Consider the following 15,286-nt stretch of genomic DNA (forward strand, 5'->3'; position numbering starts at 1 on the left):
TCCCTACTCTCAGTGGGAAAAGCTTTTCCACGTCAACTCTGTCTATCCCTCTCATCAATTTAAAAACCTCTATCAAGTCCCCCCTTAACCTTCTGCGCTCCAAAGAATAAAGCCCTAACTTGTTCAACCTTTCTCTGTAACTTAGTTGCTGAAACCCAGGCAACATTCTGGTAAATCTCCTCTGTACTCTCTCTATTTTGTTGACACCCATCCTATCATTAGGCGACCAAAATTGTACACCATACTCCAGAATTGGCCTCACCAATGCCTTGTACAATTTTAACATTACATCCCAACTTCTATACTCAATGCTCTGATTTATAAAGGCCAGCACACCAAAAGCTTTCTTTACCACCCTATCTACATGAGATTCCACTTTCAGGGAACAGTGCACAGTTATTCCCAGATCCCTCTGTTCACCTACAAATGCTTAAGATGGAATTCCATGTCAATTCTATTGTTGTATTTTTTTAATTGTCATGTGTATTGAGATACAGTGAAAACTTTGTTTGCATGCTATCCAGTCAAATCATGCTATAATGGAGTACCATCAAGCCATACACAAATACAACAGGTAGGGCAAAGAGAAAAGTACCATAGTAATGTATATAGTATTATAGCCTTGTAGTGTTAGAGCTACAGAGAAAACGTCCAAGGTCAGTAATAAGGTAGGTTGGAAGATTAGGACTACATTGTGTTTTATGGGAGGACTATTCAGTTGTCTGATAATAGTGGGGAAGAAGCTGTTCCTGAATCTGATGGTACGTGCTTTCAAGCTATTTTATCTTCTGCCTGATGGGAGAGGTGAGAAGAGGGAAAGACTGTGGTGAAATAGTCCTCAATTATGTTGATTGCTTTCCTGAAGCAGTGTGAAGTGTAGATGGAGTCGATGGGAGGAATGGGGGGGAGGGGGGAGGCTTGTCTGCTTGATGGACTGAGCTACATCCACAAATATATGTATTTTCTTGGGTAAAGTTATTGCCACAGCAAGCTGTGACACATCCAGATGGGATGCTTTCCATGGTGTAACTGTAGAAGTTGGTAAGGGTCATTGGAGATATGCGAACATAATTAGTCTCCTGAGAAAATAGCATTGGCGTACCTTCTTGGCTATTGCTTCAATCACATGCGGGTTGACTAGTTGCGTATTAACAACATCTGCTTTTCCTTGGAATGACTGGGGCATTCTTGCACCTTTGGAACATAAGGGGGAAAATAATATGCTCTTCCAATGCTCGGCAGTTTTAGCATGGATTTGCGGGACATAGGTCAATCTTGCCTGTATTTTTCAACTGTAAATTAATGCAGTGTTCTGATGTAGCCGATTGGAGAACATGGCCCATTTATCTGAATAAAATATTTGCAACTGTATCAGGACTAAGGTATGTTCTGCATTGCAAATTCATTATCAATTCTGTGCAATGAAACTGCCATCAACTAGACCTGGAGTTTCAGCATAGATCACCTGTGAACTGCTGTAATCTGTTGAAGTCTTATCATTTATTAACCATAACGATTCTGTGGAGCACATCCAGAATACGAGAGCAACATTTGTCAACATGAATTGAAATGATTGAATTTTCATCATTGATGAAAATCACACTTGCAAATTGCAGAGTAGTTGAAGATTACACGTAAATCATTGAATTTACAGCACAGTGACACACCATTCATTCAGCCACATACACATTATGTATTAGCATCCATTATGCAACCACACTAGCCACCTCCCAATCTACTTCACGTAATCATTCCAGCACATCTTTCTATTGCTTTCTCTGCACAAAAATAACCAATCCTCCACCGCATGCCTGCCCCCTCCCTTCCCCTACTAGTTAATGTGTCCCCTCCACTGCCAGACAATTCCTTCTCCTCCACTGAAATAATTACAATTAACTAGAAATGATTGAAGAAAAATCTGACGTTGGCTTATTGATTGTACCTGGAAAACAAGTAGGACCCACACAGTCTATCACTAATCAGTACCAACGACAGATATTCCACTTGGTAAGATGCTTCCACTTGACAATAACATAATATTTTTGCATGATAATTTTTCCTTCAAAACGCATGGAAAATATCAGTAAGGATACATGCTTTGCTACATTTCCCCCATCATGTGAAGCACATTCAGATGTTTTGTTGAATGAAGTGCACATTATCCACAACAGGTTTATTTGTTATCCGGTTGCTGAGCTTTATTTTCTTCAAAAAGGTCACTGAGGTTGTTCAGAATCAAATCATTCTCCTCATTCCAGGTTGGTTCCTGCCTACTTGTTTATATATTTTATATATTTTTACTACATGTATATATCTACCCCTCATAATCAAGAGTCAGGAGTGTATTATTGTCAAATGTCCCGGATGGGACAATAAAATTCTTACTTGCTGCGGCACAACAGAATATGTAAACATAGTACATAACGTGAAAAAAACAAAAAAGTTCAATAAATAACAAATATAGTGCAAATAACAAATAATAATATAGTCTTTTGTAGATCAGAGCTCATAGCTTATTCGTTGTGTTTAATAGCCTGATGGCTGTGGGGAAGAAGCTGTTCCTGAACCTGGATGCTACAGTTTTCAGGCTCCTTTACCTTCTTCCTGATGGCAGTGGTGAAATTAGTGTGTGGCCAGGATGGTGTGGGTCCTTCATGATTTTGGCTGCCTTTTTGAGGCAGCGACTACGATAGATCCCTTCGACGGTGGGGAGGTCAAAGCCGGTGATGGACTGGGCAGTGGTCACAACTTTTTGTAGTCTTTTTCCTTCCTGGATGTTCAAGTTGCCAAACCAGGCCACGATGCAACCCGTCAGAATGCTCTCTACCGTGCACCTGTAGATGTTTAGGAGAATCCTCTTCGACATGCCGAATCTCCGTAATCTTCTCAGGAAGTAGAGTCGCTGAAGTGCCTTCTTTACAATTGCATCGGTGTGCTGGGTCCAGGAAAGATCTTCTGATATATGCACGCCCAGGAATTTGAAGTTATTGACCCTCTCCACCATCGTCCCGTTGATATAAACAGGATTGTGGGTCCTCATCCTTCCTCTACCAAAGTCCACAATCAGTTCCTTGGACTTAATGATGTTGAGAGCCAGGTTGTTGTGCTGGCACCATTTGGTCAGTCAGTCGATCTCACTTCTATACTCTGACTCGTCCCCATCTGTGATTTGTCCAACCACAGTGGTGTCGTCGGCGAACTTGATGATGGAGTTTGCACTATGACCGGCTACGCAGTCATCGGTATAGAGTGAGTAAAGCAGAGGGCTGAGCACGCAGCCTTGAGGTGCTCCCGTACTAATTATTACTGAGGATGAGGTGGTTCCTCCAATTCAAACAGACTGTGGTCTGTGGATGAGGATGTCTAGGATCCAATTGCAGAGGGATGCACAGAGGCCCAGTTCCATGAGCTTGGTAACCAGCTTTTTATTTATTTATTTTTTATTTTTTATTTTTTTTACAACAAAATGTATTCAATTATTAAAAATAATATTTACATTACAATAAAACAAGCCAGAACCCACCACCATAATACAATACAAACATGTATCCATAATAAACTACTATACAACTATGATACAATCCTTATTGAGGATACATTCAACACCCTGCGGAGCCCAGCGGTCCCGGAACTCCCTCAGGGTGCCCACAGACAGGGCGTATTCCCTTTCTAATCCCACCCGGGCACGGACGTAAGGCCGGATTGGTAACCAGCTTTTTTTTTTTTTTCCAAAAAATTTATTCAATTATTAAAAAATAATATTTACACTACAATAAAACAAGCCAGAACCCACCACCATAAATACAATACAAACATGTATCCATATTAAACTACTATACAACTATGATACAATCCTTATTGAGGATACATTCAACACCCTGCGGAGCCCAGCGGTCCCGGAACTCCCTCAGGGTGCCCACAGACAGGGCGTATTCCCTTTCTAATCCCACCCGGGCACGGACGTAAGCCCGGATTGGTAACCAGCTTGGAAGGGATGATGGTATTAAACACCGAGCTGTAGTCTATAAACAACAGCCTGATGTAAATGTTTTTATTGTCCAAGTGGTCCAGTGCAGAGTGGAGAGCTAGTGAGATTGCATCTTCCGTTGACCTGTTGTGGCGGAATGCAAACTGTAGTTGGTCGAGGTTCTTGTCGAGGTAGGAGTTGATGTGCACCATAACCAACCTCTCAAAGCACTTCATCACCACAGAGGTCAGTGTCACTGGTCGATAGTCACTTAGGCACGTCACCTTGTTCTTCTTGGGCACCGGTATTATTGATGCCCTCTTAAAGCAGGTGGGAACCTCAGACCTCAGAAGAGAGAGGTTGAAAATGGCCGTAAAAACTCCAGCCAGTTGGTCTGCACAGGTCTTGAGAACTCGACTGGTTATACCATCAGGTTCAGGCTTTTTCCGAGGATTCACCCCCCTGAAGGATCTTCTGACGTCGGCCTCTGTGACTGTGACACTGTCACGGTGAATAGGGGCTCGGGAAGGCACATCAGTGTTCTCCCTATCGAACCGTGCGTAAAACGCATTGAGTTCGTCAGGGAGTGATGCTTCGCTGTCGTTTGAGCCGCCTCCTGATTTCACCTTGTAGGAGGTGATGGCATTCAAGCCGTGCCACAGTTTCCAAACATCCGTTTCCTCCTCCAGCTTAGAGCAGATGTCCCTTTTGGCCTTTTTGATGGCCTTACCAAGGTCGTATCTGGACTTCTTATTGACCTCTGCATCGCCAGACCTGAATGCCTGGGATCTGGTCTTCAGAAGAATGCAGATCTCATGGTTCATCCAAGGCTTCTGGTTAGGAAACACTCGGAAGGTTTTTGTTGGAACGCTGTCCTCCACACATTTTCTTATGAAGTCTGTGATGACTGTGGTATATTCGTTCAGGTCTGTTGCCGAATCCCTGAACATTGCCCAGTCCCCAGATTCCAAACAGTCCTGGAGTTGTTCCTCTGCCTCCCCCCGACCAACCAGCTCTGCACAGTCCTCACCTCTGGGGGTGCGCTCTTCAGTTGCTGCCTGTATGCAGGAAGTAGCAGCACCACTGAATGGTCGGATTTTCCAAAGTGAGGGCGAGGGATAGAGCGATAGGCGTCTTTGATGGTCGTGTAGCAGTGGTCAAAGGGTGTTTGATCCTCTGGTGCTGCAGGAGACATGTTGATGGAAGTTAGGGAGGAATTTCTTCAGGTTGGCTTTATTGAAGTCCCCGGCTATGGTGGTAAACGCCTCGGGGTAAGCTCTCTGGTGCTTGTTAACCACGGCGTGCAGCTCCTCCAGTGCCAGACGGACGTTTGCCTGGGGTGGGATGTAGACCGTGGTCAGGATGATGGAGGAGAATTCCCTCGGTAGGTAGAAGGGGCGGCACTTCACCGCCAGGTGTTCGAGGTGCGGAGAGCAGGAGTTGGATAGGACTGCCACGTCTGAGCACCACGAAGAGTTGACCATGAGGCAGACGCCCCCTCCTCTCCCTTTCCCAGATGCCTGTGTGCGGTCCATACAGTGGACGGAGAACCCTTCAGGCTGGACCGCTGAGACTGGGGCGCTGGGGGTGAGCCATGTCTCTGTGAAACAGAACACAGAGCATTCAATTACTTTGTTAAAGAGTGGCAAGTGAAAATATTATCCCTACCACCACTAGTGGCTACTTTTAGTTTCATTGCTTTTATGCAGCAGAATATCCAAGGTTTCCTTTAAAGTAAATTAAATGCTAAGAAAAAATAAAGGCATTTCCAAGCATATGTTGATCAAATTTACTTGTTGACAGTTATTGTCATTTGAAATAAGCTTGCAAAAGATGAGAATCAGTTTTCCCCATTTGTTTCGAAGATGGAAACGTTTTAAGATTGACAAGATAACATTTGGAAGCATTTCAATTGTTTTCCTTGCTGTTGGAATAATTTAAGAATGGTGTGTTTTGGGTTCCCATTTTGAGAATACATCCCACCCCTTCGTCCCAACACAAGAATCTTTTGATTGCTGGCAACTGAATGCGAAGCCACAGCAGCAGAGCTTCACAGCACTTTCTCATTAAGATTCCATTCTGTGTGGGGACCTCTTTGTTACTGTTTGCTGAAAAAGCTGTAAGTGTTTTTTGTGAGAGTGCCACACTGTATGTGGGTGCAAAGGTGTACATGTGTGGACTGAGCACTGAACATCTTTTCAGTCTCCTTTAAGCAGACAGCTTCGATTTAATAACCGTATTGTATTAGTCAAGAAGCTGTTCAAAATCCCGAATATTTCCTCTTATACATTGTGAATAATACTTCCTTGCATATCTTCTATTCTATATTTTAAAAATGCCTTGCCCACTTTATTTTATTTCAAAGCTGCATAGGGTAATTACGATAGCTCGACAAAGGGACATGAACACTAGTGTACCTACCGTACATCTGCCCTCTGCAGCCTTGCAAATGTGCACTGCCAGGAGCTTCGGAAAGATTGATGGAGAATTTTATTAAATCCAATTATATTCCCAAACGATTAATATTGAGAGACTGTATTTGCCAACTATCCCATGGATAATTTGTTTTTTCTACCTGGGCACGCCACTTGTATCATATCTCACTTCACTGGGTGAATGAAAATAATATTTCCCCCCGCTCTGCATGAGTGACCCATGGTGTATGCTGTCCTGCAACATTGTTGAAGGCTCCAACCCCAATGATACCCAGTATAACCCATCAGATCAAGTTAGTGTTTCCTTTTGGATCTTGTTGCAAACATTTCTTGTTAGAGTCTGTCAAGTTACTGAATTTTGTTGAAAAACAATTAAATTATGGAATGTGATCCCAACACACATATGTATCCTGAAGTTCTTTGAAATGGAAAGCAATTTATTTTATTCTGTCATTTTCAGACAATTATGGTTACTGGTTTTCAGTTACTTTTTTTTTGTTTTAGTTATCAGCATTATTAAAGTTGTCGTTCAGCTTTTACTTGTGTTATAGATTTGGGATATATATGCTTTAATGCACAAGCAATCATATAATCTTAGTTTGTGGGACAGAGCAAGCAGGGGTATATACTGAGAAGTATTGTCCTCAAATGACATTATCACTCAAAACGCGTCTTGCCATCTTGCCACCTTCAGAGGTTGTTCAGACAAAAGTCACGACCATTTCATTTTATTCATTTTTTGCTATTATTCCTCAGAAAATTCTGGAAAAACCAAAGATATATAAGGACGACAAAGTAAATGAATCACAAAGCGTGTCTTAAACTTTGGGCCCTTTACATTTGCGATGAATGTGTTTGGCCTTAACTATCTGTTTATGTTGTACTGTATATCTTAATGCCTAATCTCTGTAAATTGGTAGAGAGAAACATATGGAATGCTATGTCGTGAAGCACAATAAACTGGCAAGCTACATGCAAAATGCTCTAATTGAATGAATTACTGCCACCTTTACTGATAACTTTACTTATTTACTGATTTGTATTAATGTAGATTTTTGTTTCAAATTATGTTGAATCTGTATAATTAAGGTTATCCCAAACCCTTCTGAACCAGATTCAAAATCTTGTGTATCACTGAATTGACAAGTTCATTGAAACCTTTTCGAATCCATTTGAAGTACAGATTGAGCACCGATTTTTCGGCACCCTCGGTTCCAGAGCCTTTCTGGATTATCCGTTTGTCCTGACCAACAGAGGTCGCGTGATAATGAAACGGAAATACACCTCTGGCCCGCTAATTACATCCTTTCCTGTGTCTGTAAAGCACCATGGAGTGCCAGAAACTTAAAAAAAACACAAATATAAAATGTAAATTGAATGTGAATGGAATGACCTGCCGACCCATTCTTTACTCCCAACATCTCTCCGGCCATTTAGAGCCCCATCTTCGGACCCCACTCCCAACTCGCAAGGTGCACCAGCGAGCCCCTCTTACGTGCTACTGTTTCATGCCGTCAGCTCGATCACCACTAGACCACCGCTGCCTGCTTCTCCCATCGCTCTGTCAGTCATCCCCCTCCTCTACCCCCCCTCCTTCTCCCCCCCTCCTTCTCCCCCCACTGCCGCTGTCTCCTCCTTCCCCCATAGAGTCGCCGACAGACTCCACCTTGTAAGCGACAGCAGGCGAGAGGGGAGGGAGCTCCATGATGACCGAGCGCGTCCTGTCGTTGTGAACGGCCTGTACAAAGTGCGTCCTGCGGGGGGCTACAACGTGAGCCACAACAACAGCATATGGACCGGTTATGAAGGACTCGTTGTTGCAGACCAGCGGCATCGGCTCCTCGTCTGACAATACAAAGTCGGCTCCTGGAGTGAAACAACACAAAGTGCTGGAGCAACTCAGCGGGCTGAATCTATCTGAGGAAGGGTTTTCCAGAGATCCTGACCCATTGAATTACTCCAGCATTTTGTGTCCATTTGTCTATTAGCCGTCATCTGCAATAACGGACACCACTCCCTCTGCTGTGGTCCGTTATACAGTCCGTTTACTGTAGACAGACCACAGCCGAGGGCATTGCATTACTAAGCAGGGAGAATGTCACAGCGGCACTCTGAGGGATCATTCATTGAGGCAATATGGATTGAGCTCATAACTCATTGATCTACTTTTCATTTGGTTGAGAAACCAGACAGACGACTGATGCCAAAAGGCAACAAGCTGTGTGCTCACATATTCAGAAGCATGGTGGACTGGTGAAACAAGAGCCTCTTTGTAAAGTAGAGGTTAGGGTGGTCTCCAAGTGGAACAACAGAGGTTGAAGCCCATTGCTGGGGCATTGTAAAATTCAATACTAGTTTATTCCTTATTATAATAATTATAATTTAAATTTCATTGAAAGGTCATTGATATAAATTGTTAGTGTGACAGATATTACACTGTGATGTATGGTATTTCCATGTTTAATTCAGCCTATATTGATTGTTTGTTGCAGGTGGTCTCTGGTGAATTCAGTGAAGACAGTGAAGTGTATAACTTCATGCTGCATGCTGGCGATGAGCTGACACTGATGGGCCAGGCTGAGATCCTCTGTGCCAAGACTGTGAAAGAAAAGTCCCGCTTCAACACGATATTGCGAAAGTTGGGCAAGAGCACCACATTGAGCAAACAGGTGAAAGGCAAGATGCCGTGCCTCATCTGCATGAACCACAGAACTAACGAGAGCCTTAGCCTTCCCTTCCAGTGCCGAGGAAAGTTCAGCACTCGCAGCCCCCTTGAGATCCAAATGCAGGAAGGGGAGCACACAATCCGCAGTATCATTGAAAAGGTTCGGCTACCAGTCAACGTCACTGTTCCCTCTCGTTCGCCCCGCAATTCTTATGATCTTCATTGCATCCGTGAAGGGCATCGCTATAAGCTTGTCAGCATCATATCGAGGACTGTGGTCTTGTGCTGCATCATCCGCAAGGATGACATTATCCCCTTGCACTTTCTGCTGCTTTCAGATATGCCCAGGTTTGTGCTACCCGAAGGACTGTTAAGAGGCAACCCCATGTACGAGAAGTTGGTTCAGGAAATAACTTTATTTAGCCAGGAGCATTTCAATGCTGACGAGTACTCCAAGGCAGTCCGGGAGGTCAAGACGGACTTTACGGATGATTGCACCAGTCCAAGGAGAATCAGGGTTTGTTTGCAGGGATATTCGGCCAATTCAATGAATTATGCCCGGGAGGAACTAACCCAGTCGTTTCAGAGGCTCTCCATGTGCGCTTTCACCGGCGCCCTGTTACATAGCAATGGCGAGGTGACCTTTCAGGGTTGCCGCGATTCTATCGGGGAGCAGCATATAATGCCGCATGAGTTACTGACTCCGCCAGACATGGTTGACGTGGATGGAGAATACATGACTCCTGACTGGGCAGAAAGTTATTTTCGGACTCGGGACCAACCAGAGATTCCCTATGAGGAGCTGTGGAGCAATCAAAGCACCGATAATTCCAAGGATTCCTATGGCAGGTTGATGGAGACTGAGAATAAAACTCAACAAGGCTCCATTGCTTTCTACTCTCATTGCTCCTCCTCCTCGTACGAGGATCCTGTTTTCTCATCGCATTTGGCTATTTTACAAAGAGGAGACTCCAGCGTGCCAAGTCCACCTCCAGTGCCTCCGAAATCAGAAGCTGTGAGTATCATAGCAACTGGATCAAGTGTAAGTTTTTTTTTTAAATAAATGTTTTTAATAGCAAGGGGCAAACTTGGGATGGTGCATTAAAAAAGTAACCACACAATTAATAAAAGGGGCTCACGCCAATAGTTGTCAAGCAGTAAATTCCCTGTCCTGGAATCATCAGGTGAACATGATGCTGTAGATATTACAGATTCTCTCATTTGCCAAGCAGTTTTATCTGCTGAGAATGGACATCCAGATTTCAGGCTTAGAACTCGGGGAACCATAAGGGATATTATTACTATTAAAATGAATGGATTATAAATGTGATAGAGGTCTGTCTCCAAGTACATGCATCTAACACGTGAAGTTCTGTGTGGCTGTTGGGTTCACAGGCTGCCTGTAAATCATAGAATATCAGCAAATAATTAATTGATTAGCAGGTTTATTTTGCGACTGATGTCAGTTATTTCGATTTCTGACTTTGAAATTGGGAAAATTTCATAATTAGTCAATGTACTAATTTGTTCAGTGTACAAATCTGTAATGACTGCCATCTTTATATATTCTAGCTGGTGTTATTTGGTAAACCTTGTGGCTATGATCGGTTAATTGTTCTAAGTAACTCATGTGCAAATATCTCCAAAAGTAATCTCATGAAAAAGCAGAGTAACCTGCACATTAACAGCTCGCTAAATAGCTATTATTTGTCATTATTCATTGTAGGACATGCGTTTAGACATCACGCATCCTTGACATTTGAGAATGTAAACTTAAATACTTTTTCAGAAATAATAATGTATCTTTTTTCCCTACATGCCTTTCATCCATTTTGGAATTATAATTTTTAACATCAACATTGTCTAAACCCAGAGTCCATACTCCATACTCTGGCTCACGTTTAAGTATATTTAATACATAAACTATCAAGGTCAAACAAATGAGAGTTGTTGAACTTGTTGCTGTGCATGGTTGCTGACTTGGAACTGAATTGTAAACACTATATTGTAAACACAAGGTTTCACAATATATTCGAAGACTAATTTTAGAGTTTTGGTCTCAAAATTAGAATGGAGATAGAAGTTGTCTTCTCTGATAACAGATGGGATGTGGGATTTGAAGCTCAGATTTTGATCAAAGACAATCAATATTTTAAACTAATTCAGCCTGAACAAGTGAGTGGATGATCGATGTGACCAATGTGAAATACTACTGGCAAGGAGGCCAGTCCTCAACAAGCTCAAGTTTCCTGCACCACAATATTGTCAGTGTTACATTTCTGACTTCATGCCTGCACTTAGGTGCTTCTGCTTTAAGTTTTTTATTTAAATCCTTGTTGTGCATTTCTTTCATGCTCTGTTCAATCCTGAATTATACATTTCACCCACTGCCGACCCAACAGGCCTAGAAGGACAATAGATGCAATAGAAGGAGTAGACCCTGGTGATCCTCGAGCCCAAAAGGGGAAGATTGTGACTGATCTAATCTTTTGCCTTGAGTCCACTTTCTTCCAGATAATTATTTTCCTTTGTCCAAAATTCACTCTATCTCAGCCTTAAAAATACTTCTCAGCTTCGCAACTGCTTTTGGATAAAAATTCCCAAAGATACACAACTCACAGAGAAATAAATCCTTTTCATTTAAGACTTAGAAACAATTACGTGAGTATCCGCTCTCTTTCTGAAGTCCTCATTCTCCCCAGCCTCACTGCCAAGCTTCATTTCAAAGCTTTACTGTAGGAATGTTTCTGCAGCAAGCCCTGAGTACTTGTCATTCTTACCTGAGGAAATTCAGCATATCCTCAATGACTCTTAGAAACGTCCACAGATGCACCTCACAAAGCATACTGTGGGGTTGCATCACACCTAGTGTGGGAACAGCTCTGCCCAAGACCACAACAAATTGCAGAGCCAATTCCATCACACAGATCAGACTTCCCACTATTGACTCGATTTACACTTCACTCTACCTAGAAAAGGAGCCAACATAATCTAAAACTTGTCCCACCTCAGTTGTTCCTCCTCCTCTCTGCTCCCGTCCTGCAGAGGGTACAGAAGCACGCACCACCTGAGTCGGGAACAGCTTTGTCCTTCCTGCTATCAGGCTTATGAATGGTCTTCCCAACAGCTAGACTACTAGCCAATTCACGTCTACACCATTGTGGACATTGAACTTTGTGTATGGAACTAATACTGAGAACTATGTGCTGCACTGTATCTTCCCCTGTCCTCTCTCTATTGTTCTTGAGTTTGACTTGTTTGCATTTATATCTGATCTGTTTGGATAGCATGCAAAACAATGTTTTTCACTGCACCCAAGTACAAATGGAATAAAGTCTTATCCTGGCCAATATTTCCTTATAGCTCAGGCCCTCAAGTCCTAGCAACACCCTCTTAAATCTTCTCTGGAAGTTGAAGGAGCACATATGGAGCTGCACAATCCAGAGTGTGAGTAAGTGTCCTTACTTTCTGCAAAGAAGCCTTTCTAAAGTTATTTTGTGATGGCCCAAACACCAGTCCATCCAGTTTGAATGTGCCTGATTCAGAGCCACTTATACGTGATATTTCTGCAGGAAGATATGTTTTTTAATTGGGGTTTGCAATAAGTATGGCAAAAGTGAGGCAAACCTCGCAGTGAGCAAAGTTTGAGCTATCCAAAAGATATAGCAAATATTTTTTGTTGTTGTTGCAATTCTTTCCATCCCAACCTGGTCCCTGGACATTGCGAGTTTGTCCACCACTGTGCCTGCGTTCCACCCGCTGCCATGAATGGTGCCCAGATCACCTCTGGTGAGATTCCCTGAGCTCCCAGATTACACCCTAATTCATGCAGCTGAGCACTGTTTGCATTCGGCCTCCAGTTGTTTGCCTTTTCATAGCGCATTTCACTTCTATTTTGTAAAACTGCCCTCTCTCTCAAACAAGTCTTGCCAATAAATAAAATTAATTTTGATACTTAATAAAGTTAAAGGAAACATAATTGCCCTGCACAGGCAATGAGTTTTAATTGTCGTAATTGTTTAATTTGGATTTAAAAAAAATCAGTAATTTTATTTGTTCCATGAGTTGCGTGTTCACGCATGGACAAAGCTGCACCTGCTTTGTGAACAATTATTGTATTGAGGAGAGTGCAAATATTGGAAGCATTGAGGCAGAATGGGCAGGCAAGTCAGTGGGACCACAGTTTTGGTGCAAATATGGGTGCTGATTTTCCAAATTACTATTATCTTTGATCACTCATAATCTATTGCTATTGCTTTTGGTCCTTCACCCATTTCACACATGAGAAAGCACTAGAAAACATAGTGCAGGATTTAAGGGTGCGTATTCTTATTGGCCAAATTTAATTACTCATGTCCCATAGGGCTGCAACCATTTACTGTACATAGAACTGTACATACTATACCAGTTCCACCAGGTGGCACCACCGTTGTAGCAGTCTCGCCAACAGTCTCTGTGTCCTTTCTACTGTTCTTATTATTTTAAGTATGTTTTCAATGTTTCTTGGTTAGCTTATGTGTGTGGGGGGAAATAGGGGAAAAAATGTTCAGTCACACCTCGATGGAGATTTTCTCCATGTCGCATCTCCGCCCCCCCTTTGCGGCCTAACAAGTGGAGTGGTGCGGCCTTTCCTGAAGACCGGCTCGGAGCTTCAAGCCACGGATGTGGCACCGACTTACCATCGTGGAGCTTGGGATCCTTTGCTGAGGATCGCCAGAAGAAGAGCTCTGACCGCGGGGCCTGTGAACTTTAATACCGTGGAGTCCGCGGTCTCTGGTAAGAAATGGCCGACGGGAGCTCCATGCTGCGGAGTGTTCTGATCCGTCACGACGTCGGAGTTTCGACCATCCCGATGAGAGGGCTTGGACATCGGACCATCGGCAACGGCAAGTGCGGAGGGTTCAAGGCCCCGACCACGGGTGAACAATGAGGAAGATGACTGAACTTTATTGCCTTCCATCACAGTGAGGAATATTGATTCCACTGTGGTGAATGTCTATGTTAAATGTATTTTATGTGTTTATTGTGTTGTTTTCACTTAGTGTGGCTGTATGGGAACTCAAATTTCACTGTAGCTTAGTTGGTTAAATGACAATAAACTTAAACTCAAATTCGAATTGTCAGAAGCCAGAAGCCCCATTAGAAAACTATCTCCACAGCAATAGGACTCTTGGCCACCTTGGGCCTTGCTCACCGAGGCTGTATACTAACTCAGCTGCAGTAATATCTCATGACAGTGCCCCATCACTTGGATGTGGTAGAATGAAACAGTTTGTCACTGAAGAACACATTCTCACCCATTGACACATTAAGTTCAGCTCTGCCCCTGAGCTCAGTGCCCTCTGCTGCTGCACGTTGTAAATGGCAGTTTACACCAATTAAGGAACCATTCTGTTATCTGAAGAAGAACTGACAGTGCAGCCCAAGGCCTTTATCTGGACAGAAAGTATGACCCATTTTAGACCTTCCTCCCTCAGTTATTCGACTCAGGACTGAGGCTTGAACCCTGAATAACCTGCTATTTTTATTTCTTTAAATTAAAACCGTGTACTCGTTAAGTATACGTTAGGGGGCATTAGGAGCCGACTCACAGGGATTATATATGCAGCCTGGTAACCTCACCCTGGAGATTCTTCAATGGGCGGAGGCAGAAGGGGTATGGGCCTCCTGTTGTTCCACTGACCTGGCAAAGGCCAAATGACATCTAATATCTCTGCACTTTGACAAGGTCAGCAGCAGAGGTCCAGTCCTTTGGCAGCTGTGCTACTGATCTCAGAGATTCTGAGGCAGGCTTACGTGATATCTGATTCAGACTTGACAAACCATAAGATGGCACCATCTTGCACATACATTGTTTCAGGAGACCCAGCACCTTGCTTGGTTTCTCTTCCTTTTACATTATCATTTCTTCACGGCTGGCTTCTGCATTATATTACTGTCGCTAACTCAAGCAGTTCCAAAGTTAAATTTGTTATCATTGAGACGAATTGACAAGACCAGGAAAGACTATGTCAGTCATTAAGCCTGTCCATGGCGTTAACATCAAATCTGATTTGTTACTGCTAGCTGTTTGAATGCCCTTTGCCACGTACACTTTGAATCAGTCCCTGATTGCTGGTGGCCACTGTAAATAGCTTACCAAAAAGAAATTTGAATCTGTGTTTACCTGCAGTAACTTGCTTTACTTCATCTGATTGAGACATTAATTCAGTGAAGTTT

At 43.0% G+C, this 15,286-nt stretch overlaps 1 protein-coding gene across 4 annotated transcripts in view; it reads left to right on the forward strand.

The window, feature by feature from the left end:
- gareml (GRB2 associated, regulator of MAPK1-like) overlaps positions 1 to 15,286 on the forward strand; it is a 164,670-nt gene that overhangs the window by 127,102 nt on the left and 22,282 nt on the right. For 3 of the 4 annotated variants that reach the window (XM_055635479.1, XM_055635483.1, XM_055635482.1), the window contains one exon: positions 8,895 to 10,109. In XM_055635479.1, coding sequence (XP_055491454.1) covers positions 8,895 to 10,109 — 1,215 coding nt within the window. The remainder of the gene's footprint in view (positions 1 to 8,894; positions 10,110 to 15,286) is intronic. The other variant, XM_055635480.1, reaches the window with a different exon arrangement.

The sequence above is a fragment of the Leucoraja erinacea genome, chromosome 5 (genome assembly GCF_028641065.1).
Source record: "Leucoraja erinacea ecotype New England chromosome 5, Leri_hhj_1, whole genome shotgun sequence".
NCBI lineage: Eukaryota > Metazoa > Chordata > Chondrichthyes > Rajiformes > Rajidae > Leucoraja > Leucoraja erinaceus.